This window comes from Chiroxiphia lanceolata, chromosome 3, assembly GCF_009829145.1.
Source record: "Chiroxiphia lanceolata isolate bChiLan1 chromosome 3, bChiLan1.pri, whole genome shotgun sequence".
NCBI lineage: Eukaryota > Metazoa > Chordata > Aves > Passeriformes > Pipridae > Chiroxiphia > Chiroxiphia lanceolata.
This window is the reverse complement of record NC_045639.1, coordinates 83,547,846-83,572,134: the sequence shown is the minus strand read 5'-3', so window position 1 is coordinate 83,572,134 and position 24,289 is coordinate 83,547,846. Positions and strand designations below refer to the sequence as shown.

The window sequence follows — 24,289 nt, the reverse complement described above, 5'->3', positions numbered from 1 at the left end:
GATTGAATGCCTTTTTCATTACAATTTTTGAGACTTGGATAGAGGATGCCCGTACACACATGAAATTGGGAGCAGAGCCTTATAATTTGTGAGAATGTGGAAATTCCTAGTCTAACTTCCACCACCAGCCAGTATGATTTGGAGAAAGCCATTTGTACCTCTCATTTCCTCAGAGTTTCCACATGGTTGTCGTGAGGCCAATAGGTTTAGAGAGCATGTTGAGACAGAAATGTCTCTGAAACCCAAGTACTGTTGTTGTTCCTGTACATGATGGGTTATGAGACAAGGAAAACTATGTACCAGTGAAACAAATGCTTGCTTGTTAAATAAGGATCATTCCCCAGGACTTGGGTGCTTAGTTTGCACAGGTAGTTTAAGACTTGGTTTTGTGCTTGTTTCAACTGAGAATTCGAAGCCAGAGTTAGCTTTGCAGCAAGAGGAAGGTCAGGTATGAGAGTTTAGTTGTGCCCTTTGCCAATCCGAACACGATTTCCTCGTGCTGAGTACTAGTAATTAACTGATCTCTAGTGAATTACAGCACCTGCGTTATCCATCCTCGCTACCATGAGAATGATTAAGCAGCAAACTGTGAAGCTAACAGCTTGTTAGAGGCTCTGCAAAACACAGCCTGAGTCCCACGACTCCCACTATATCACAGCGTAGAGAACAGTAACGGAAACAGGAAGACTGTATAAAGGGAAAATGACTGGAAAGGTCTGGAATGTGGGAGCAGCAGGAGGATTGGCAGAAGGGCTGTCAGAGGCACTCAGATTAGCAGGTCATCAAGATCTTAGCAGAGTACTGTAGAGCTTTTAGGTTACTTGGAATAGAAGGGTGGCCTATACCCAGCCATTGAGGGGGGATGTTGGGAAGAACAGGCTGGAGCTCTTGGCAGTTTAGAGAAGGTGAGAAAGGACAGTGAGGGAATCCTAACGACTTGCACAGGTGGGTTAAGATGGATACAAATTCACGGGGCAGTTCCTAAAGGACACAGATGGCACTTCCAATCCCTGGTCAAAAGAGAGACTGGAAGATTGAAGAGAACTCATGAGCAGGCTCTTGGCTGCTGTGAGGACCCCTGTCCAGGTCAACTGGGTACACACACCTTTGTGCCTGGTTACTGGACAGACTGCTCAGTGCTCATGTGTGGGGTGTGAGCACAAGCGAAAGCAGTTCCAAAATAAGGGCACTTCCCTTTCCGAGGAGGTCTCCCCTACTGTCTTGCAACGTTACTTCCACCTACAGGTGAGAAGAAAAACAGCACAACGCAGCTGGTAGGGAGCTCCAGACTGAGGAATGAAACCAAGGGAGAGGAGATAAAGGGAACTTAGTGAGAAGATAACTGCGATGCCTAGGGGATGAAAAGCAGAAGTCTGTACAGACAGAACAAAGGTGTTCTGATGTATCATCAGAACGAAAGACATGGAAGCAGCAAGAGGAGTCTATGAAAATTTGAGGGAAAGTGCAGAAAGAGGGTTGCAGGACAAAGGAGGATTCACAGAAATGATGGCAAGATGTCCTGAAGGCAAAGTTTGAACAAAATGTTTCAGAAAACAGGAAGATGGAGGGAAAAAAAGGGTATTGGAAAGATAAGCATGCAGGAAGCAGCTATTGTGGAGGGAGTTGAGTCAGGATTTGCATCCTGAATACAATGTTGTCTTATTCAAGGACAGATGGGCACACAGGAGGTATCTGAGGCAACTTCGTGCAAGTAGAATGAAGGGGCTTTGTGCGAAGGATTTCCACTGGAAGGGAGCATTAATACCAGTGGAATGTGGCAAGGATGACAGAATCACAGAATAGCTTTGGCTGGGACCTTGGTGGGTCATCTGGTCCAACCACCTGCTCAGAGTGGGAAAGAAAATAATACACAGGAGATGAAAATTCCCTTACACCTTCACAGATATAAAGTTAAGCCTTAGCTATAATGCCAGAAATACATATCCAATGTCAAACCTTCTCTATAGTTGATGTTCCCCTGTGGAAGCAATGTTCACTTTACAGATTACTGGAATTGCTACTATACCTTTGGATTCTGTGCTATGAAGCACAGAGGGTTTTATTGCATATCAAAAGGCGGCAAAGAACACACATGACAATCAACCTGTAGCTTGCTCTAAACACACATGCACATATGATGCCCAGCTGACACTAGCACAAAACAAGGATAGGAAAAAATATTTCTCATGCAAACTGGGTTGGTGGTTAATCAAGTGAATCGTACCTTTTAGAGAGGTATCCTAGCAACCCCCCAGTCACAAGTCCTGGCTGACGGTGCACACTGATGCAATTGTTCTCCTCCTGCAGACATCAAAACTTTGCAGCTAATCAAAGAGATAATTCGAAACAGGAGAGCACGTTAAATTTGACCCAACAAAAGGGAATTTTATAAATGAGCAATGTCACCTGGGGCATCTCTTATGCTTAAAGTTGTCATATTGGAACAAGAGTAGGTCAGGTTTAGCAAAGCCGTGCAACGTTGGGAACAAAACCTCCCTTCCTGCAACTGGCAGCAGGATTCTCCTGAAGGCACTCGCTTCTGCTGCTTCTGATTTTTGCAGGTCGGTGCTTCAGAGCATCATGCAGAATTTATTACTATTTTCTTGAATAGCAAGGGCTTACCTGAAGCACCTTCTAGAGCACAAGTATCAGCAAAAGCCCTGCTGATGCTCTCATAGCCACATGTCCCACTATGTTTCCATGATCAAATTCATACTCCTAACACGCCGGATTAGATATTCTTTCACATTTCCTGACACTGTGTATAAGCTCAGGACTGGCTGGATTAGACCTTCTGTCTCAGGACCAGCAATGAACCTGAGGCTACCAAGTAGCCTAAGCTCATCCTCTGCAAGTGTCCTCATTTCAGAAGCATTATAGATTTGTATTTTACCCCTTTAGGCATGGATGCAAAAGGCAAAGCAAAATCACAGACATAGGATTTACCATTGTTCTGAAAATTCACCTTTTTTTTTTCAGTCTTTAGCTAAGCCCAAAGATACCACAGAGCTGAGAAAAAAATTCAATATGTTTAAGCATTTCCTAGTTCAGTTTTCTTACCACCGTAGCGTTCTTCAGGCTTCAGTTCAGAGTTGTGAAGGGCATCCCAAGTTCCACTCTGATGGTTTACACTTCTTCTGGATCACAGAAGATTTATTACACTCCCCCCATGCTCTACAGTTCATCTCCTCTCTCAAAAGAGAAATCTTTATTCTTAAAACTTCCTGTTTTCTCTGTCAGATGAGCTCTAAACTTGCCTACTCTCATCAGATGCTCCACATATACTTTTCTTTGATGACCACCCTCCTGGGGATCAGAACCAGATGACCAATTTTCCTGGGGCAGTAATAATCTCCCTGAATATCCCACTAAAACTGTTAATCAAACTTTAATGATCCTTTCCTGTTGGAATGGAGGAATTTCTCATCTTTGGTGGTTCAGAGGGAAAGCAAAACACAACAGAAGTAACAGCCATACATTTAAACATCAAACAGAAGCCACAACTGGATATACACATCAAATCATACACAAATCATCAAAGCTTTTGTGACCTACTTTTTATTGCACAAGTTGAATTTTTTTTTTTGCGGTCAATCAAGTGCTATTAAACACTGCCACCACTAAAAGCAACAGGAAGATTACCCAGCTACAGTACCCAAGACCAGGGGTCCAGAGGACTACAGGAGATCAGTGTGCCCAGCTCTAAGGTCTATAGACCCTTTTAAGACCTTGCAAAATTTTCTTCAGTGAGTAGAAAACTACTACTCAATAGCAGAAACACTGCTTTCAGATGCTAGAAGAATCAAAAGGTTTCCTCCCACTATCAGAAGATTACCTCTCAAAGTGCTGCCTTTATACATTTTAATTATAATGGTATCTGTATACCAGTAACTCTAAAAGTAGAAAGTGCCACAGCAGAAGAGAATAAATAAGCTGTAGAGGTGGACAGCAATGAGGGGAAAAGGAAAATTATACCTGTGATACTGTTCCCAGCAGATCAATTTCTTTTCACCTTCCTAAAGCAGATACGTCTTTTATTATTTGTGCAAGTCACCGCAGTATTTGCTTCAGGAAGTGTCTGGTAACAGGATGTGAAAATTTGTGAACTCAAGAAGGGGCTGATAATACAAACCAGTTAGAAACTACACATTTGTAATTGAAGCAGCAGGGCACATCAGTTCTGCATGATATTAGAATTTGCCAGATGTTAATGACTTGATGTGCAAAGAAACAAAAACCAACCTTGATACACACGATCCTTAATAACTGCAGCAGCTACATCATTGTTTTATGCCTTAGAATCCTCAGCCACAGGAAAGAAAAATAAACAATCCACCCCCTCAAAAGTATCTTCAGGAGCGAGGTGCCTTCTTCTAGAAGGGCAGCAGTCACCCACAAGTAGGACAAGAAGTTAAGACAAATAACCAGCCACTCACAAACACCCACAGTGTCTACTCACAGACTTTTCCTACCTCTTACGCCACAGTATTCCCCCCAAAGAAGTCACTGCAGTAGAGTAACACAGACAGTTACATTCGCTGTTGCCAGTCAGAATTGTCCTGATATTCTGACCATCTGCAAGCAAAATGAACCTGATAAAATCTGTAATATTACAATGAATATAATTGGGACCATAAGCAAGCAGGTGAACATGAGCTGCTCTTCACTACCGAGAAGTCAGAACAGTCCCAGACACTGGGTCTGGATCTGTGACTAATTTTCTTTCTGAATGGGGGAGCAAAAAAGTGACTGCATGATGCAGACACCAGCCTTTCTTTTCAGAAAAATCATTGTGTTCAGAGAAATCTTGACTCAGAGCATCTTGAAATTATGAGATTTCTTCTCTGTATTTTAGTACGTTTTGAATCAGGCTCATAGGGATCAGAGAGGCATTTCAAAATATGTTGTTCTAGTAAGGAATGACCTTCAGTTTATTTTCTTAAATGTTTCTGCTAAATCCTTCATTACCTACCTTTTTCATTTGTGTACACAGCACCAACCAGTAAATGACATCACTAGCAATGTTGCTGCCAGCTCCTTTCCCAATATCAATAAACAATATAAAAAGTCAGAACTTTGTACTAAAGAGGATCTACACACAAAAAATTTACTCAACTCATTTAATAAAACCATTTTGTTAAAAAATTACTTAGTAATGATTGGAATTTTACATATAAAATTCAGAAATTACAAAAAATGGCATTGTGTAACAAATATAATCTGTATAAATGAGAAGACTTGGAAACATTTGGTAGTAAGGTCCACAGAAAACCTACACAAAAGAGAAATTGGCTGTTCCTGAGTTAATTGTGCTTCTGTTGATGTTATGAGATAACATGACAGCAGAGTAAAATATTCTCTTTCTAAGAGAATTTGTGCTAGGAATGTCTCTTCTATCCATTTCATGACTGATATTACACATGCCTTCTCCTGGCACAGTTAAGTGGCTCTCCAAATGTGTGAGAAAGAAAATATCTGAGGCCTAAAAGCAGTACTCCAATTGAAAAGCAGTGTATTGTGAGCAGCCTTCAGGTAAAAAAAAAACAAACAAGCACTGCACCTCTCCTCTATACATATACCCATTTATGCAAATTATTCCTTCATAAGGCTTTACAATATATCTGACATCTTTCAAATCTGTATCTAATAAATATTACACGAAAATAGTTTTCAGTATTTACATATGAAACATATAAAAATATGATCACTGTAAGATTACTTCTTCGATTTCATCTTCTAAAGAACCAAGGGTCTTAACTCCTGGCTTGCTTGTAGTGTATTGCAAACGGTGTCTGTTTAGGTTTCTTCCTTCACCAAAAAGCTCATTGTCTTCTTTACTTTGAGTTTACTATTTTTATCAACAAAAGGAGTATTACTAGAATCCCAATCTACATCAAAAAGTGGTGTATTGTTATTTTTAGAGAGAACAATGGTACTGGCACTGCTTCCAAAGAGTTGTTCCATTAAATTGGACTTCTTTTCTTTCTTACTATCGAAATCTGCATTTTCCTTAACATTTTTCTTCTAATTTGTCAGTTTTTTGAGTAAGCCAACTTGGTCTCCCTGATCCTTTCCCAAAGGAAGGTACATAACTACCAAATGTTAACTCACAACTTAAATCTACAGTCCTTACATTTTGTTCCTTCTGCCCTTGTGCTCTTGTGGCATCGTCCTGGCTGTCTTTTACAGGAAATCCATTAGTAACCTTCCCTGGAACCTCAAAGAATGGATTAGTTTTTTCCTTTTTCTCCAGGGAATCAGATTTTCTTGCTGTATTTGTGAGTGGTGCTTGGGAAGTTGGTTTCATGTTTGCTGTACTTTGAATTTCTCTATCAATTTCTTGCATTTTAGCAAGCAGGAACTCTCTTTTTCGCCGCTCCTCCAACATTTCAGGGCTTTCACTCTCTACTTCAGGTTTGCGGATTTCTGCCTCCATCTTTATTTTCTCTTCTTTATCCAATAAAAAGTTGCTTTCTTTTTTGATTTTGTCATATTCTTTCCTTTCCCACTCTGTGAAAAATGTTTAAGCAATATTTAAAATGTTTTAATTTTAATGTGCCCTTAAAAGATTTTGAAAATAATGCAAGCAAAAGCCATTGATTTTTTAACATGCTCTTCTATGCACAATGTGGTTTTCCTACTGCAAAAATAAATTCTTCAAAATTACAACTAAATCCACTCCTGGTTCTCTGCTAAGCTATAAAAGTCTATTGTCATCTTCCAAAGGCATCCAGACATTATCCATGTTTTAGAATTTTCAGAGCAATTTAATTTCTGCCAATTGCCTTCCCACTTCCTGGGTTTGAATGAAAATTAATACAACATTACTGATTTTAATAGTTTTGACTTGCACAATAGTTTAGTTTTGTCATCATCACTGACATTAGGCCAGTCCTGGGATATACGTTTGGGGTTTTTTTCCCATAAAGGTAACTACTCCTGTGAAGCTGTCAGATCTCAAAGTCATAGGAGTCATTACCTATTTCAAGTAGTGAATGATTTAAAATATACTGCATCCACTGCATACAGAAAACATCTTTACACAAGTGCCTGTGCATCACTGCATGGACTCAATGAGAGTGACTGCACATAGCTATGAAGGGACACCAAAGGTACAAAACAGTAACAAACTTATAACCAGAACCTGTAAATACTTATGTGTAGAAGAAAGAGGAAGCTTCTCAAATATTTCTCTCTTCAAAATATTTTTCTATCGAGACAAGAGACATGTATTTGGCCAAAAGTTGAATATGACTACTTGGCCCCTGCAACATACTGGCATTCTCCTTTCAACACTTTACTTAAATTTCTGACTTCTGTTTTCATGGAGTTCCATGTTATCTACTGTAATCCAGCTCAAGTTTTCAGAAATAACTGCAACAGTTCAGTTAAAATATTTAATAGATATTTTTTCAGTAGTATATCATTCTATCAAATTAAGTAAGGAGCTACCTTTCTGTCTGTAAGGTGGGGAAAATACCAGCTTATATCGTACGATGGGTAAGGTGGTTAAATCATCTTATTCAGAGACATAATAGAGCAGATTCTTGGCTTATGTAAGTTGTATTAGAAGATTTTCACAGACTTTACCTCTGAAAACAGCTACAGATTTTTAGAATTCTTGTCATATACAATAAGTGCTACTGTTCATTAACTATAATCACTGAAAGAGTTCTTTAACATGACAGCGTGAAGTCCATCTAAAATACTTGAGATTGACTTATGAATAAAAGTCATTAAGATGCTGTGAAAATCAAGTGAATAAAAAAGCAGTATTAAAATATAGAAACTGACATTTCTCAAATAGCCACACCAAATGATTCAGATAACCAAAACTGAAAAGAAAAACTACAATTTCAATTAATAAGTGAAGTAGATGTGTACTGAAAAAATAGGCTATATTAAAGAAAGCAGATTTGTTCTACAACAGTAAAAATCTACTGCCTACCTCAATAACATTTAGCAAGTCAGAACTAACATCAGCATTTACCTGCTATCTCATTCTTGTTTTGTAAACCAAAATCTCTTAAGACTGCAACGCTTTTTGTGGACAGCATTTTTTGCTGTTGCATACTTAATCACAGGACACAGATTATTCTATATCCATATTTCTTTCTGATTCTTCTTTGCATAATATAACTGAAAATAATTTTCCACTGTAGTGATCGCTGCAAAATCATTTTGCTTTTCTCACCAGAAACCAGCAGCCTCATTTGATTAGTATTCTATGGTGCATCTTTCAGCCTTCAGCTACCCCTTTCCTTACCGTCATGAAGTTTTGAAACTCTCTCCTCTAAAGCCTGCATTTCCTGAAAATATTTCAGTTTCTCTTCCCTTTCCCTGTTTTGGTCCTGTCTTAGAAGGTCTGTTTGCTCTTTCCACCCTTTGTCTCGAGTTTCTTTTTCCTGAAACACATTAATACAAAACCAAAACTGATGGGGAAAAATAGCCAATAAAACAAACAAACTAACAAAATCATAAGAACTTCTATGTCATTCTGAAATCACATTCTTACTGCTACACATAGAAAAAGTAAGTTACCCTAAACCAAATCAGATTTGACAACCCAGGGGTTTGGCCCCAAAATATCATCACTTCTACCATTGTTTTATACACCTGAAACAAAATGAATAGACAGTCAACTCTATTCTGTATTACACATTTCAGGGAAGCTGCAGCTCCAATGTCATAAAGGAAAATTATCACTGTCAGGGTAGTTTTCTTTAGAAGTCAGAAGTTGTCTTCTTTAAGGACTTTAACAGAAGGCCAAACCTCACCACCTTATTCTCTCAACAAGCAAGCAATTAGTAACCCTCTACTTCCTAAATCTGATCTTTTTACTCAAGCAAGTGGGTCGTAGATTCAGGTAGTTTCTCAAATTTTTGAAGTATTAAGTAACAAACAGTGAAGGAGAAAGACTTATTCTTGCATGACAAATTCAGCTAGTGAGTATACATACACATTTAAAAGGAAGGAACCTGCAGAAAAGATAGTGATTTTCACCGCTGATATTAATAATACAGAAAAGTAGTGGCAATGAAGTGAAGAAAAAGTCAGTGTAGTCCAACATGTGGGAGCTAACTTTGTAGGCTGTGCTCATTTTAGAGCAAAATAAGCTTCTAGATTAAAAATACACTTCTAAGTGAAATAGTTACTACTTAATGAACAAAGAAAATATGACTATTAGTCAAAAAACTTGAAAGTATTTCCCTTCATGTACAAGAATATCATTGTTATATTAAAAAGTATAAACTATGTAAGAAGATGGTAGCCAGGTATTTAAAATGCTTCACTTTAAAAACTCACTACCCAAATCTAATTTGCATTATTTAAAGCAATAACCATATAGAGATCATATAGTTGGATTTCATGAGTCCAACTGCACTTGTACCAACTGTATGGTTTTGTAACTCACACGCCCAAGTATATTGGAATAATTATACATTAAACTACATTCATAGCTACAGAAAGGATTTTGGAAGAGAGAATATACAAATGAAACAGCCACAAAAAAGTTTCAGCCCTAACTGGAAGCCAGTCAAGACCATCCTCAGAGCATTACTTCTGAAAAATTGTTCTAGCCTTACTTGTACAATTTGTACCAGAATCTGGCTCATTCTGATCTTTAAGACTTTACAAATCTCTTTGATTTTAGCCTGGGGTCACAAAAGTATTAGGAATAGTTCTAATAGTACTATTTTTATAATAAAAAGGGAAATGGAAAAAAAAAAATCCCAAGCATTTTGACAAAGCTGGAAAGTCAGAAGAAATACCAGCACTGTGACAATAAGAGGAAGTGTTACATTTATGCATTGTGAAATAAATCTGGAAAGTAAAAGAAACCATAATTAAGACCAAAGAGAAAAGAGAGAAAAGCAGCCATCACTGTTTAACAGATTGCTCAAACAAGCATTAGAAACAAAGAAAAGGGGAGAAAACAAAATGAAGCCTCAAAAACGTGAAAGATGTGACAGTGGCAGAAAAAGAAACAAATTGAGGTAGTGGCTCAAGACACAGAATATGATAAACTGTCACAAAAATGGAGCACGTTACTTGTAGAAAGGTAGATTTTCTCTTAAAACCCAGAATGTTTTCTAAATCGTATTTTCTATATATTTATATTGTATATTTACATATATTTTCTAAAAGCTCTGCCTTGAATAGTCTGATAGGTGAATTATCTGGAGCAGGTCTCAAATTTTATGGAACTCACTATTTTAGGAAGAATTCCTTCTTCTTGTTTACTGTGTCACCACAGACAAATTCTGATTCCGGAAGAAGTTCTGCTGGTGAGAAGTATCCACTGGTTTGTACACCCTTTGTGAGGAGTGGTCCTTTTTTAGTATTTTGGTTGTTGGCTGTAGAAAATATAAACTAATTAAATTGTGGTTTTGCTTAAAAATATCCTGCTATATGTCTCATTTTTCCTGATTTGCAGCAAACATAAAAGACTGTATTGAAGTCAATGGAAGTGGAAAGTATTGTTGTTTTAAGCATCTGTAAAAGCTAATTATAAGAAAAAAATAAAAAAATGCATGCAAAAATTCTACTGGAAAAAAGAATTAAAAAACCACCTTAAAGCTACTTACAGTGTCATTACAGTATATTGAGTATTTGTTAAAAATCCCCACAAAATATGTCACTCATCTTACTGCTTGTCACAGAAGCAAACTCATAAAATTAAAATTCACTTATTTGCATCTTTGAAACATGTACACTTATCTCTAAGGAATAACATTTTAAAAAATCTGAACCTAAAATGGGATAATAGTAGAGCATCTATAATAAAATGAGCAGTAGACAAACTGTTTGAAATACTGGCATTAAATATTTAAAACAGTCTCATAAATTTCTGCTGCTTCTGACAAATAGATTCTACTGATTCAGTGATAATAGCCCAAGTACACACATAGAACACATATTTATGTGGGTAGCATAAGGTTTGAGGCTGTCTTTTCACACCAGAAGAAATCACGGTACTGATAATTTTAGAAGATTATGTTCAGGGACATATGCACCCTTTGAGGAAAAAAGGAGTGCAGCTCATATGACAGACAGTAAACTTGAATCAGTAAGAAATAAATAAAACAGATCACCAAAATATTCATAGCAGTGAAAATACATATTTTTAAAGCTTCTGTTATTTATTGTCAAGTGGACATTACCTATGATCTATCAGAGATTTTACTAACAACCTTCCCCTCCTCCTTTAGCCAAGAACATCTGATATGAAAGGAGTGAAGTCTCCTGTTTGGTAAAGTTCTATGTTTTGGTTCTGCTGCAGTTATAGAACAGTCAACAATCCACGTGCCCTCCTTTGTAACCAGTGCTGTGATGAAAGCAGTGCAAAAAGATAAACGTTCCTGAACAAGCAGCACCAGAGTGAAATTCCAAGTGTCACCAAAGGTATAAACCAGCTGAGTCATTTCAAAGGGATGCCAATAATTTTTCTTTATTGCTTTATACAAGTTACCTCTTTTTCTTTGTACAATATCCATGTCTTTTCTTGGTGATAGCTTCAACATACGATTAGCATATATTTTTTGCTTCAAGTTCTCTTTCTTTCTCCGTGAATGAAAGAGGTAGGTATAACAATGAATTACTAATATTTCATTTACTAGCCATTAGCAAAGCTGTAAATCAAATTAAAAATACATATTGTAAATAGAAACAGAGTAATCAATTGTTTCACCCAGTGTTTTAAGGATAACAATCACATTCCTAACCTTGTTTATGTTATAAGAAAGCAGATAGAACTTTCTCCCAAAAGAAACTCATTAGCAAAATATTAGGGGAAAAAAAGGCAGCTCTGCAGTGAAAATAAAAGTAAACACCAATGCTTCCATAAACACAAACAAGACTTACAATATGTATAGATTGCACAACTAAATTTTAAGTATTGTAAAGAGTTAAACATTTCAATGCAAGCAACTTGTCACAGGGCACGTCACTATCAGGGAGCTGAGGCCCATTGTATCATAGAGGTAGAGGCAAACTCTTCTTTTAGCACATTTATTGAATAAAATGCAGAAATGAGCAGCGACATCATCTGACAATGAAAATATTTTCAAACCATCAAATTCTCCACTAACAAACCAGGCTTAAAATACCTACTATAAACAAGTAAGTTTTAGAGCTACTAACACTATTACTTGCTTAATAGCTAGGAAGGTGGTGAACTGGTGCATCTCCAACATGTTTGAGTCTTGGAGTTTCAAGGAAATTCTCCTAGAAACTAAGCACTTTAGCTCAAGTCTTACTTATTTTTTTTTTTCCCTAAAGATAAACTGACTGGGTAGAACACAACAATATTTTAAGTACTTTAATTGAGAATTTGGGCAACAATGGCTGGGGGGGATGCAAATAAACCTTTGCACAAATTTAGCAACACATGAGGATACAAAAAATACATTAAATTAATCTTTACACAGACCTACTGCAATGTAAGTACATTAGTAACATAAAGTACTGTTTATGCCTGCAGATTTAATTTTGAATTCAAGAGTTCAAAACCTAATTTTCCAGTAGATTTTGTGGTTTAATCTCAGTGCTTGGTTATGTACTTGATCTTACTTTTCTTAACCAGTGCTAACAATAATGATTAATGTAGAAACATTCCTGCTATAAACACTGGAAGGTCAGAGCACAGAACAGTTCGATTTAAGGCAGGAAAAGAACTCACACGTGGTACAAAATTAAGTACACATCAGAGACTGCAGTTACTGCTAAACTATTCAAACCCAATTGCAGATACTTCCAAAGATAAAATGCCAGAACATGGTTAGCAACTTCTACTCCTTCCACATTTTACCTTCAGCTTCTGATTTAGCTGATGAAGCTCTTCTTGGAGAACTCTGTTTTCTTCTTGAGCCTCATATAGCTTTTTTTTCTTTGAATGTAACTCTCGTTGAAAACTGCTACCACTTAACTCAAGATTTCTTTCCAGATCCTTCAATTAAAACAAAATATTATTTTTTAATAACCGAAGTACTTTCTATAGTCAAATTACTTAAATAAAACTACAGTAAACCAGTGTCTTATTTAAATATCAGTTCCACCACTTCCGTAACACTGAATACATTTAAACCTTTAATCCTAATTTTCAGGGGGCAGACAGAGCACCTGCAGATGCTGCAGCTCATCCTTCTGAGTACTGAGAGGTGATTTGAGGACATAATGGGAACTCACAGTACTTTCTGCAAGGCTCTTGCCACAGTGGACCTCCACATCTTTAAGACAAATCTCCAACTGATGAGTTAGAGACAAAATTCCTCCTCAGAGTGCAGGATTAGAAGGAAGAACATGAAAGAATTTTTAAACTTTCAACTAGAAACTAGCCTGTGATTACAGTTGCATTTACATACCTTTGTCTTGCAATAGATATTTTAAGTGAACTGTGTTGATGAAAGAAGGAAAAAAAAGTACAAGAAAATCCCTTACTTTTTAAAGCATGATTTATTTTAACATGATCTAGTACTACAAATGCTGAAATACCTGATCATAAAACTACAGATAGCAGATGGTAACACTACAGGGTGAGGTGTTTTGGCTAACTCAGTGGTTTATATCTTTGTACTTTGGGATTTATTTTACAAAAGGTTAGTTTCCAGCTTAATCCTTTGGATTTTCAGATCTATTATCTATATAATGTAATTTAGGTTTAATTACTAATAGACAGCAAACTTCAATATAATTTTAATGACCAAGACAATTTCATCTAAAAATGATAAAATTTACGTACTATGTATAAAAATATCTAGTACAAAACCAGTACAACTACCAACAGATGTAATAGTGTTAACACAATTTTTAAGTAAGAAGAGTTTATAGACATATTTACAGTGTAGACACACTTAGACATGTTTAAAAAAATAAATATTTTGGCTGGACAAAATTAAAAAAATATATTGGACAAATTTCTTAAAATGCATATCTATAATATGTTTTAAAGATCATTTCAGTATTTAAAAAATGCTCTAAGTTTGTTCAGCTGAGCTCTTGGGTGTGCAGAATAGTGGACAATCAAACACTGCATGAATGCTGTTCAAAAATTGAAAAAGAATTACTATATAGGGGGTTTTTAGAATTTTAGTGTACAGTTCCCTAAATACCCAGAAATTTTTAACAAATGCTTCCCCTCCAAGAGGATAAATTAGATTGCTTAGAGTTGTATTATAACTGCATGCACTTCTGAAATATTATTATTAGTTATAAAAACTTAAAAGCACAAGGCTATATTCTGAGAAAACACACTTAATTGTAAACAGAAATTTGAATGCACAACTACCAAGTATGTAACTACATAATCACCTTGGAAATAATTTACTTGATTCTACTTCTGTGTAAAACCAAAAATGCTGATTTTCTGTTTGCTCCATGACTGTGAAAATTACAATCATTATGGTAAGAAATATCTGAAATTTCTTCAAGAAGAAGTCATCTCACCTTTTGTTTTTTTTTTTTTTTTTTTTTTTATTTTTTTAACATCTTTTTTCCTGTCCTCTAGCCGCTCTCTGCATTGGCTAGTTTCTTTGCCAGGTCGTCTCTTCGGCAAGGTGCTTATCTGCAGACAGCTTTTTCAGTTTCTGCAGGACAGTTTTTGTTCTGTACAGTTCATCCTCCGAATCTTTCAACCGTCTCTCAGTTGCACGTTCTCTCTCCTGAGATTTTCGTAGGCGCTCCCTTAATATTCTAATCTCATTGTTTGCCGAGCAAGGAGCTGAGAGATTTCGTTTTCTGTATCTTCGAACTTATTCAGGGCTTTCTCCTGCCTGTGCTGAAGCCTCTTCAGTGCCCTGTTTTCCTTCTGCAGCTCATCTAGTTGATGTGGAGTTCAGTCAGTTCATTTCGGAGCTCATTGATTTTCAGCAGCCTCGCAGAAAGAACTCTTTTTGTAACAAGATCTATATCTTTTGCAGGAGAATCCCTAGTGAGGCTCTGAGAACGGAAACCCCACCGTGTCCCTCTCTTGCTTGGTGCATATTTGGAATCCAATTTCTTGTGGCTAAAGAGAAAAAATAAAAAGCATGTTTACTATTAGACAAGGCAGTTTGTCTACTCAGGCATCCTTCTTGGAATCAAGCTCTGCCTAAAACAATTTTTCAATACTTAGCAGAGATGGTAGATTTCAAACCACACAATAAAGGCATATACATGATAGACCTATGTTCCTTTTGATAGCCAAAAAATGGAGATCTATGTCTGTGATCTACTGTAAGAGGTAATATTTGCAGCCATTAATACAGGACCATTGTAAAGTAATCATCTGCAAAATCGATCAGAGACAACAATCATATTTGATATTGTTTATTAAAATGGTTAGAAATATGATATAATGCATACGAAATTATCAAATGCTTTAAAATGGCAACAATTAGCTAATCACTAGCTAGTTATGTATTATGCAAGATGTAATTCTCCCAGATAAATGCAGTAGTATTTTCAAATCCAGCTGCCGTGCTTACAGACAAAACAGCAGATTTCAAAGGCTCAATGCAAAAAGCCTCCAAAGCAAAATTACAAATCCCATGAAAATTCAGTTCTCTTTGAATAATTTATTCTTGTATCATAAGCTATTTTCCACACAGTATTCTCATTTGATTACTTGTATGCACTGCTCGCATTCCTATTTGGTATTATTATTTTATTTCCATCCCCATACATAAAAGCTGAACATTTTGTTTCTATCTTATTTGTCTCTCAAGCCACACTCAAAAAATAAAGCATATAATCCATGAAAAATATCTCTTAAAACAATTGAATTAATAGAGATAATTCATACAAGCTTAATTCATTAAGGTACCTCAGTGTTTGAAAGAAATACACTGAGCAGCAGTTTATAATTCCAGCTGGAAAGCTGGGATACAGCAATAGTGCAGTTACCTATACACAGACAGTGAGTGTGTGTGACAGCAAATTCTTCCTCCCCTTTGGCACTCAGCATGTTTCTCTAGAGAATACTTTTCAGCAAAAATAACAGCTTAAAAATATACTTTCATAATTTCCTATAAAAATTTTGCACAAATGCTCATTCATTTTCTGCTTGATGCTCATTTTTTCCACAGCTTGGGCAAACAAAAGAAGGTGTGTTTTTTTTCCTTTACAAAGAACACTTATGTCATACTCAGGTGTGAAAAGATTATCTAATACATGCACTGCGGGAATGATGCCACTCCTACCACCAACTAAGGGAATTCCCATTTACCATAGAATTCCAGCTCCTTCAAGAATTTCTCCATACTCAGGACAAATTTACCATGATTGCACTTTTGATCATATAGTTAAATTGGGGCATAGTGTCTTTCAAGACAACATAATATGACATTCACAATACCTTCATGTAATAATTATGTTCAATACTGGCTATGTAATTCATTTGCCCCCTTCAAATTAAATAGCACAGAGGAACTGCAGTTTTTGTTTTCCAGCAGCTAACCCATGAGCACTATGGAGAAGATGCCACTTTGGAACACAGAGAAGCTCAGCAAAACACCAGTTGCACCAGGACACTCACACTGGCGAGGATCTGAAGAGATCCACTCCCTGGGCAAATTCAAGACCTTCTGGCACAATCTAGATCATAACATTGACCAAATGATTCATACAGTATTAAGCACTTACAAATAAACTAGGACACTTGCTCAAGTAAGGCAGGACATGCTACGACTTCACCAGAAAACGCATACAGTTATTTAAAACAAGCTGTCAAAGCATGGCAGAAAGCTTCATATCCCTATTTCAGCCCAGGACCTGTATAACCATTCTCTTCTTTTTTGCAGGGATGTTCACCTCAGTCAAGAAAGCAGCTTATGTCTGTGAGGGAGCTCAAAGTGGAGCTATGTCACCTCAAATTGGAAATATTTTACCCTCAGGGAAGGAACAGGAAAAGCTTTCTTTTAAATTTCTACCTGAACTTAACTGTCGCCAAACCCATTTTCTCTCTTGCCACATTGCTGGTCTTCATTTGTTTGTTGAAAGTCACAGTATTACCCTGTAAAGCTCAGTCAACTAGACTTCCACAAGACAGATATCTTTAGGTTATCTCATCAGGGGAGCTCTAATAATTGTCTCTCTTTTACAGACTGCATAGTAAGGACTTCCCTTGGGTCCTTGGCCTCGAGTTTTTTGTCAAGAAGAAAAAGCAAGCATCAGCATGATTCAACAAAAGGCCACGTTCTCTTGTTAAGAAATATAAGAAGAATTCTGAAAATCACCAACACCCCTCCTTATGCAGGAACAGATCAATTTCAGTTTACAACAGAGCAGTTACTGTCTACCTGCCATTTGTAGTGTTATTCACATGAACCTTACTTGTAGATCCTCATAACGCTAGTTTTCCACTTTTGTTTCAGTTTTCAAAGGTAATTGACTCTTTGGAGCAGTTACAAAGCAGCAATTTCTGCTATCTACCTACCTTGGTAGTGCACAAGGCTGTTTGAAGCCTGTGTTTTGTGATGTCTCTTTTCTTGGCTTGTAGATGGAGAGCTTAGTGCTGGCGACTGGCTGGATGAATGAGATGCATTACCTTCATCTGAATAATAGGAGTCACTATTTTTATCCTCATCTGATTTCCTCTCGTGTTCAGAATCTGGGCTCCTTACTCTTTCTCCCATTTTTCAGATTTTACAGCTTTCCAGATTTTTCTCAAAGACTGTTCATTTTGGCACAAAGGAGATTTCAGTTGCCACAACGGGAGTAGCTGGATTATTTCCTTGGGTTTATCATCTTCATCTCCAAAGCATGAGATCTTTGCAGTTCAGTTCAGTAAGCAGCAGTTATCATTTGGAATGCATTTCTCTGTAGCAATTTAGAGAGAGAAAGAAAGTGAGAACAGTGTTCCGCTGTTAAGAAAGAAAGGTAAAAAACCTGTAAAATTATTCAAGATTCTTACAACCTTGTTACCTTAAGATATATATTCAATGTGACAAACATCAGTCTCGGAATGCTACTATTATTTTCAGAAGACTGAGGCTCTTCAATCCCAAAAGAGAAATCAGATAATTAACACAGAATTCAGAAAATTAAATCCAGAATAAGAATAAGAAACTACTCCCAGGATAGAGAGGGGAAAAGAAGAATTTGGGAAACAAAATAGAACACAAGTAAAAGTTTGACACTATTCAGGAAACTAATTTAGACATGTTTTAAAACTTCCAAACCAAATGAATTAACAACTTATCCATGCAACTAGAATTGAGATATTGGTAGAATTTGACTAAATCCTCTATTTCACAATTTCTGACAGTCCAATGATGTTAAATAATGGGCTTGAAAATAATTGTCCCATTTATCTGGAGTACCTTCTGTCCCTAACCACTAATGAGACTGTACCTAAATATCACAATCTTCACCCTGGAAAGTACTCTCATATCCTTCAAAATCTAGTGCTTCATGTCTTTAAGAACTGACCAGCACACACATGTTTTATATATATATATTACTTATATCTGATAAGAGATACTACACTGTTGGTATATGGTAAACAGTACCCCTGCAGCAGGTATAAAATGAGAACGGCCCCTCCTGCAGCCTATCTTTTGATATGAACTGGAAAAATCCCATAATCACAAGGTGAAATCACTTCATTTTTTATTTTTGGAGACACTTCCTGAGAATATAATGGAGTAAATACGTTAAAATTTTCTTCACCTTCTCAGTCAAAAGAATTCTCTCAACAGTTTAAGAAGTGTTTTACTGACTAAGCTCAGCTTCCCAGGTCTTTTGTCTCTCTCAACACTCTTCACAGCTCTCAAGCTTATTTCTCTATCTCTCTTCAATCCAACATCAAGCCCCTAATGGGTGAATAAATAGGCCTTGTACCAGAGCTCATCAGTTCTACCTGTTGAATGACATAAGCTCCTAGCTCATTTCCAAATGACAAAGCAAATTACACACAAAAAAACTGAGCAGCTTTCAATCAAAACTGCTCTACGCTGCAGGACATTCAACACACCTGCAAATGAGCTGTAAATTTTTCACTGTATTATTTCCCAATAAAATAAACTTTGCCTGCTTCTCAGCCTTCACTGCCTATACATGCAGAATTGCATAGCCAAGCAGAACAGAAATGTCAGCTGCCAAGACTGTTTTTGTTACAAATTCCAGCTTTCTGGCACACTTCACTATTAGCACAACTCTATCTCAAGTGACTGGACTGAATCCATTTGCCCTCATAATCTATACAGAAAGAATTAGAGGAATAAATATCCCATCAGGTTGCTAAACTGGGAAGCTGCTGGGAAATTAATACAGAATTACCTGGAAAAGAGTATTTTTCTTTACTCAGGGAGTAACTTTTCAAAATAATGATTTGTAGGCATCTAAATATTCTCAAAGTGGTCTAAATAATAATAATGGCATGCCTAAAACTTATATAAAAGGATTCTGATGAAAACTAAAATTTCACTGCAAAGCCCAGAAAAAAGACAAGCTACGCTTACGATCAACTGTTCTAGAGACTGCTAAACACATGCTTGGAAGGTATCAGCTATTGTGAACATTCAAATGATCTGTATTGACTGTTCTTTTTCCTTCTGAAATAATGGAATTACTAAGGATATTTCAAAAGTATAGACCTAACCACAACTGTATTATCTTGTCTCAGTTTAAGTGTAATGAAGAGCCCCATGCATTTACATGAGTGCAAAACTGAGATCATGTAAGAACATCAGAACATATGAAGGTGCTGTCCTACGCCCAAACAGCTCCACTCCTAAGCCCTGGCCCCACAAACACCTGTGCAGAATATACGTTATTTTGCTCCTTGAAGAGCGAACTAATAACAAACTAAAACACAGGCAGAGTTTTGGGGATAACATGTTCTCCAGAGCATGCACAGACAAGACTACATCAGGTCTGCCTCCACAGGACAGAATTTCAGGGAATACAAAAAAAATATAAAATAATATATTTATATTAAAGTACTAACATGAGATACAAAAATAGTACTCTGGAGGGCTTTAACACAGATCTCATATTCTTACAGTCACTCTGACGAAAAAAAGACATTAAAACCAGTAGTTGCTTTTGTAACCCACATGAAGTGAGGCGGTGTCATTGAAGCCACAGGCTTTCTTTCCAGCTAACAAAACTTGCCAGACTTTGTCTGAACTCATCCTGGGTGCCTGGAGCTTTGCTACAGCTTATTTAGCTGCAACAAATTCAAGTTAACAACCAGGGAACTTATCTAATTTGTTGTAGCTTTTTGCTTAGCTTTGTATACATTTATGTTTTAAAGTAACGGACAGCAATAACCAGTAGTTATTCTGTGAAGAGGGAACCATCTGTGATCTACAACCCTTGCAAAAATGCACCATAGGGGGGGTACAGGCATGAGGTGACTGCAAGGGCCTGAAAGTGTCAACACAGTACAGTGCTGGAGCCCTAAGCTGTAACATCTCACCTGTGCTTAATTCTGTGGGAGGCAGCCTTGGGAGTTGGATAAAACCCAGTAACATAGAGGACAAAGAATGAGTACTTAACATATATAAAACACACTGTGTGGAGTAAATTCAGATGTAATGTGGAACTGTGAATCAATCATTAGAATAGAACAGAATAGAATAAAGAGCAAGGCGTCGATAAGTGTGTTATCAACCATGTAAAAATGATCACAAATGGACACAAGGCAAGGAGGGAGAAACCATCAGCATCCTCCTCCTGCCAGGGAATGTTGATGACTTACTGTAAAGACATCCCCCTCCCAGTTGAATCCAGTCAAGTCCCAGAGGATGAGTGAGTGGGCAAAGATAACACCAGAGGGTTTGGTACTGTTTGTGTCTGTATCACTGTAACCACATGTGGCTTGAACTGTGTTAGTATCTGGACTAATACCAAATCTTTGATTAGACCGTTAAGATTTTAATTAGACCAATGATCATTTGTTGGCTCTGCATTTGTGTTCCTTGTTTTGCTTATAACTGCTGAATAAAACAAACTGGTAGGAATTCAAGCAACCTAGTCTCTTACTTGGACACAAGACTGTTCCATGGCCACAGTGGTACATGTGGCATCCAGAGGAGTCCCAGACTTTACATCACTGTTAGAAGCACCACTACATCCAGAGGTGTTAACCTAGTCCTCTGTGCAGGCAGGGATTACTCTGTGACGCAAGTACCTTCAACAGTGTAGATACAGCACAGACACAAATTTTGTCTGCCTTCAGGACACAGAAGGATAAAAAGAAATCATCACGCACAGACTTTTTCTTGTTTGAAAACAAATGGGATAGCATTTAGGGAAGGCATAAATTCCTACAGTTCAATCATCAAGATGTCTAATTATATATATATAAAACAAGAACAGTCACTTTCACATACCAACTTAAAGCTGATCAGTTATTTTACAGTCCCGCAAGAGTCCACTAAAGAGGCAATAATCGTTCTGAAGAATGCTTTTCATAACTCACTGTATTTAAAACAAACAAATTGTAAGAACTCAAGGATTAGAATTATCCATCACTTCCGTACTGGATATTTCCCACTTTTAAGAATATTTTGCTATATTAAGTATCATTTTGACAAACAGCAATATAAATGAACAGAAATTTCTGATGTATTCTGGAAGTACTCAGAAAAGCAATGGACTGAAAACAAATTGAAAAAGGTGAACCAATGAAAGCTCCCTTGAGAATTGCCAAAAACATTTTTTGAATCTTCAAATGGTTTTCAGTTTTATAAATTGGTAATATTATCATATTTTCCATACAAAACAAGAAACCTTAGTCTGTCAAGTCTTGCCAATTAATTTTTCCATCAGTTTATAATATAATTCCATTAACAAAAGAATGCACAGTTCATCTTGAGAACAAAAGAATCACTAGGACACTTGAGTTTTACTTCAGTGAGCCTAAGGACTGCCTAATTAAGAAATGTTTTTGTTACCTGATTTTTCAATTGTTACCAACTAGTTTGAGCTGATTATCAAGTAAGTTCAACTTGTGTGAATCCACAAATGAAACACTATAGGTTAGCAGTGGGTCTACTGAGGTCCACCACCACCACCAAACCCCCAGTCCCCTCTCCTCAAGACTCCATGCAGGCTTTTAGAAGCCTAAGGAATCGAGATCAGGTCAGTATAGAATGGCTGAAGTAAATATGGACTTACATAAACTTTAGAAAGAGTTTTGTTTCCAGAATTTCATACTCCTTTCACTTCAATAACTTCTATCTATTGCTATTATTTCCATATTTTGTATTGAAAACACGTTCACTATTACAAAAAACAGTCGAGCACCAGGTCACTGCAAAGGACATAGACAGAACAGAGAACACAAAACAACTGCAATGGTGACAGGAGATTCTCTCCCTATTACTCCTAAGTAAATCACAGAAACAGAAATAGAACCATTGGACTACAGGTATTAAGCAACAGACAGAAAGGAAAACCACTTAGTAATTCTTCTCTCACAGTACACCCAGAGCTTAGTTCTGTAATGTAAGACTCATAAAACTTTTTATGACCTTTTCAGTATTAACACCCTTCCAAGACCAGGGAACGCCCGGTGTTTTCACTGGTCGCTGAACGACACTTCCCGAGTACAAACACTGACCTCTAACGGCCTCCTCAGTTCTTCCACCTATTCCGAGAGAGGGACAATGCAAGAAAGGCAGCTTCAGGCCGGTACAAAAGCATCAATCCAAGTTATTAAAGCGCTGAAGTTAAGAGCAAAGAAAAACTTCAAAAGAAATTAGTCTCCCTCCTCTTCCCCCATCCATCTTTTTGATAACCAAATGCTGTATTTTTTCCAGAAGAGAGAGGAGCAAAATAATAAATCACATGAAAATACACTCAGTGATGAGACTTTAGTGAGGAGGAAGTATTTTATTAGGGAAGTTTTCTGCCGCTGTTGACTTAACTATGCATTTCTTCTAGGTTTACCAGCTTCTCACAGACTCACAGAATCAATGAGGTTGGAAAAGACCTCTGAGATCATTGAGTCCAACCTATGACCAAACACTACCGTGTCACCTAGACCACGGCACTGAGTGGCATGTCCAGTCTTTCCTTAAATATCTCCAGGGACGGTGACTCCACCACTTCCCTGGGCAGCCCATTGCAATGTCTTATCAACCCTTCTGTGAAGAAATTCTGCCCAATGTCCAACCTGAACCTCTCCTGGTGCAGCTTAAGATTATGTCCTCTTGTCCTGCATTTTGGTGAATTAAAAAGCAATATTTAAAAGCCAATGTTATGTGTACCTGACTCTGTGACAGTAATACACAGTGTTACTTGCATCGGCTCTCAAAATGAAAAAGCTGCTCTAAGGTCCAGGTCAGGGATGAGGAAACATCAAACAGGGAATGTTCAGGCTAGTCCTATAACCAGGAAAAGAGATTATGTTTCTAAATCAGACTCCACCACGGAGGCCCACGCCGTCGCTCATATTCCCACCACTATCCCAGTATGTGCAGACTTACCTAGTTCAGCTTAGCCATCCCTAGGAACAGCTCTCCAGTTCCCAAAGTGCAAGTGGGCAGCTTTCCTTCACTGAGCACAGAATACATCGAATGTTATTTTCAGTCAGCACTTCCTGACAACACACTTTAAGCGTAGTCACCGAATCGTACCCACGCTAAATGACTTCGCAGGAAAGAGACTGAATACTGGCGGCCCGAGACTTTTCGGAGGCCAAGCCCAGACCTAGGCCCGGGCCCGCTCCCAGCGTCCGCAGCCCCCAGGAAAACAACCTCCCCCTGCCGCGGTCCAGTTTCCCCCAGACGCTCCCTTCGCCCCTCGATGTCCCCTCCGCCCCTCGGTGTCCCCGCCACCCCCGTCCCGGCCCTTCCGACGGTACCTGCCCAGTCCGGCCCGGCCCCGCCCGCCCGGTGAACGCGCCGGCGGTTGCCGCGTTACGCTCGGAGGGGCCGCGCGGCGGCCATTGACAGCGGCTGCCCCGGCAACGGGCGGTGTGGGGGGGCGGGCCCTCGGCGCCAGCCATTGGCTGTTCGCCCTGCCAGATCGGGGCAGCTGCTCTTCCCATTGGTGAAGAGCCGCACACCGGTCGCTGATTGGCTGAGGTGCTGCAGGGCGGGGGGGGTGCCGTGCGGGGCTCAGGTCGCGCTGCCGCTCCGCGCGGCTCCGACCGCGCCGGCAGGGGGCGCTGCGGGCCCGGCTGGCGCGGCGCCTGGGGAGACCCGGTGGAGGCGGTGGGGCCGCGGCCTTACCCTGAGTCTGCTCTGCCCTGCCCTGCCCTGCTCTGCCCTCCCTGAGTCTCTCCTGCCCTCCCTGAGTCTCTGACCTGTCCTGCCGTCACCGTCTTGGTTCTGTCGGGCCGCATGTGTGACATCGC

At 38.3% G+C, this 24,289-nt stretch overlaps 1 protein-coding gene across 1 annotated transcript; it reads right to left on the bottom strand.

The window, feature by feature from the left end:
* Positions 1-5,106: 5,106 nt before the first annotated feature.
* Positions 5,107-23,849, bottom strand: LCA5 (lebercilin LCA5). The gene is given in 19 exon segments (XM_032683621.1): positions 5,107-5,839; positions 5,842-6,018; positions 6,020-6,510; positions 8,267-8,405; positions 10,214-10,236; positions 10,239-10,358; positions 11,474-11,538; positions 11,540-11,561; positions 12,805-12,949; positions 14,446-14,549; positions 14,552-14,707; positions 14,710-14,823; positions 14,826-15,004; positions 17,410-17,796; positions 20,968-21,157; positions 22,461-22,576; positions 23,199-23,315; positions 23,418-23,487; positions 23,795-23,849. Coding segments are annotated over 14 exon segments (2,073 nt in total). The 5' UTR covers positions 17,613-17,796; positions 20,968-21,157; positions 22,461-22,576; positions 23,199-23,315; positions 23,418-23,487; positions 23,795-23,849; the 3' UTR covers positions 5,107-5,704.
* Between the last annotated feature and the right edge of the window lie 440 nt (positions 23,850-24,289).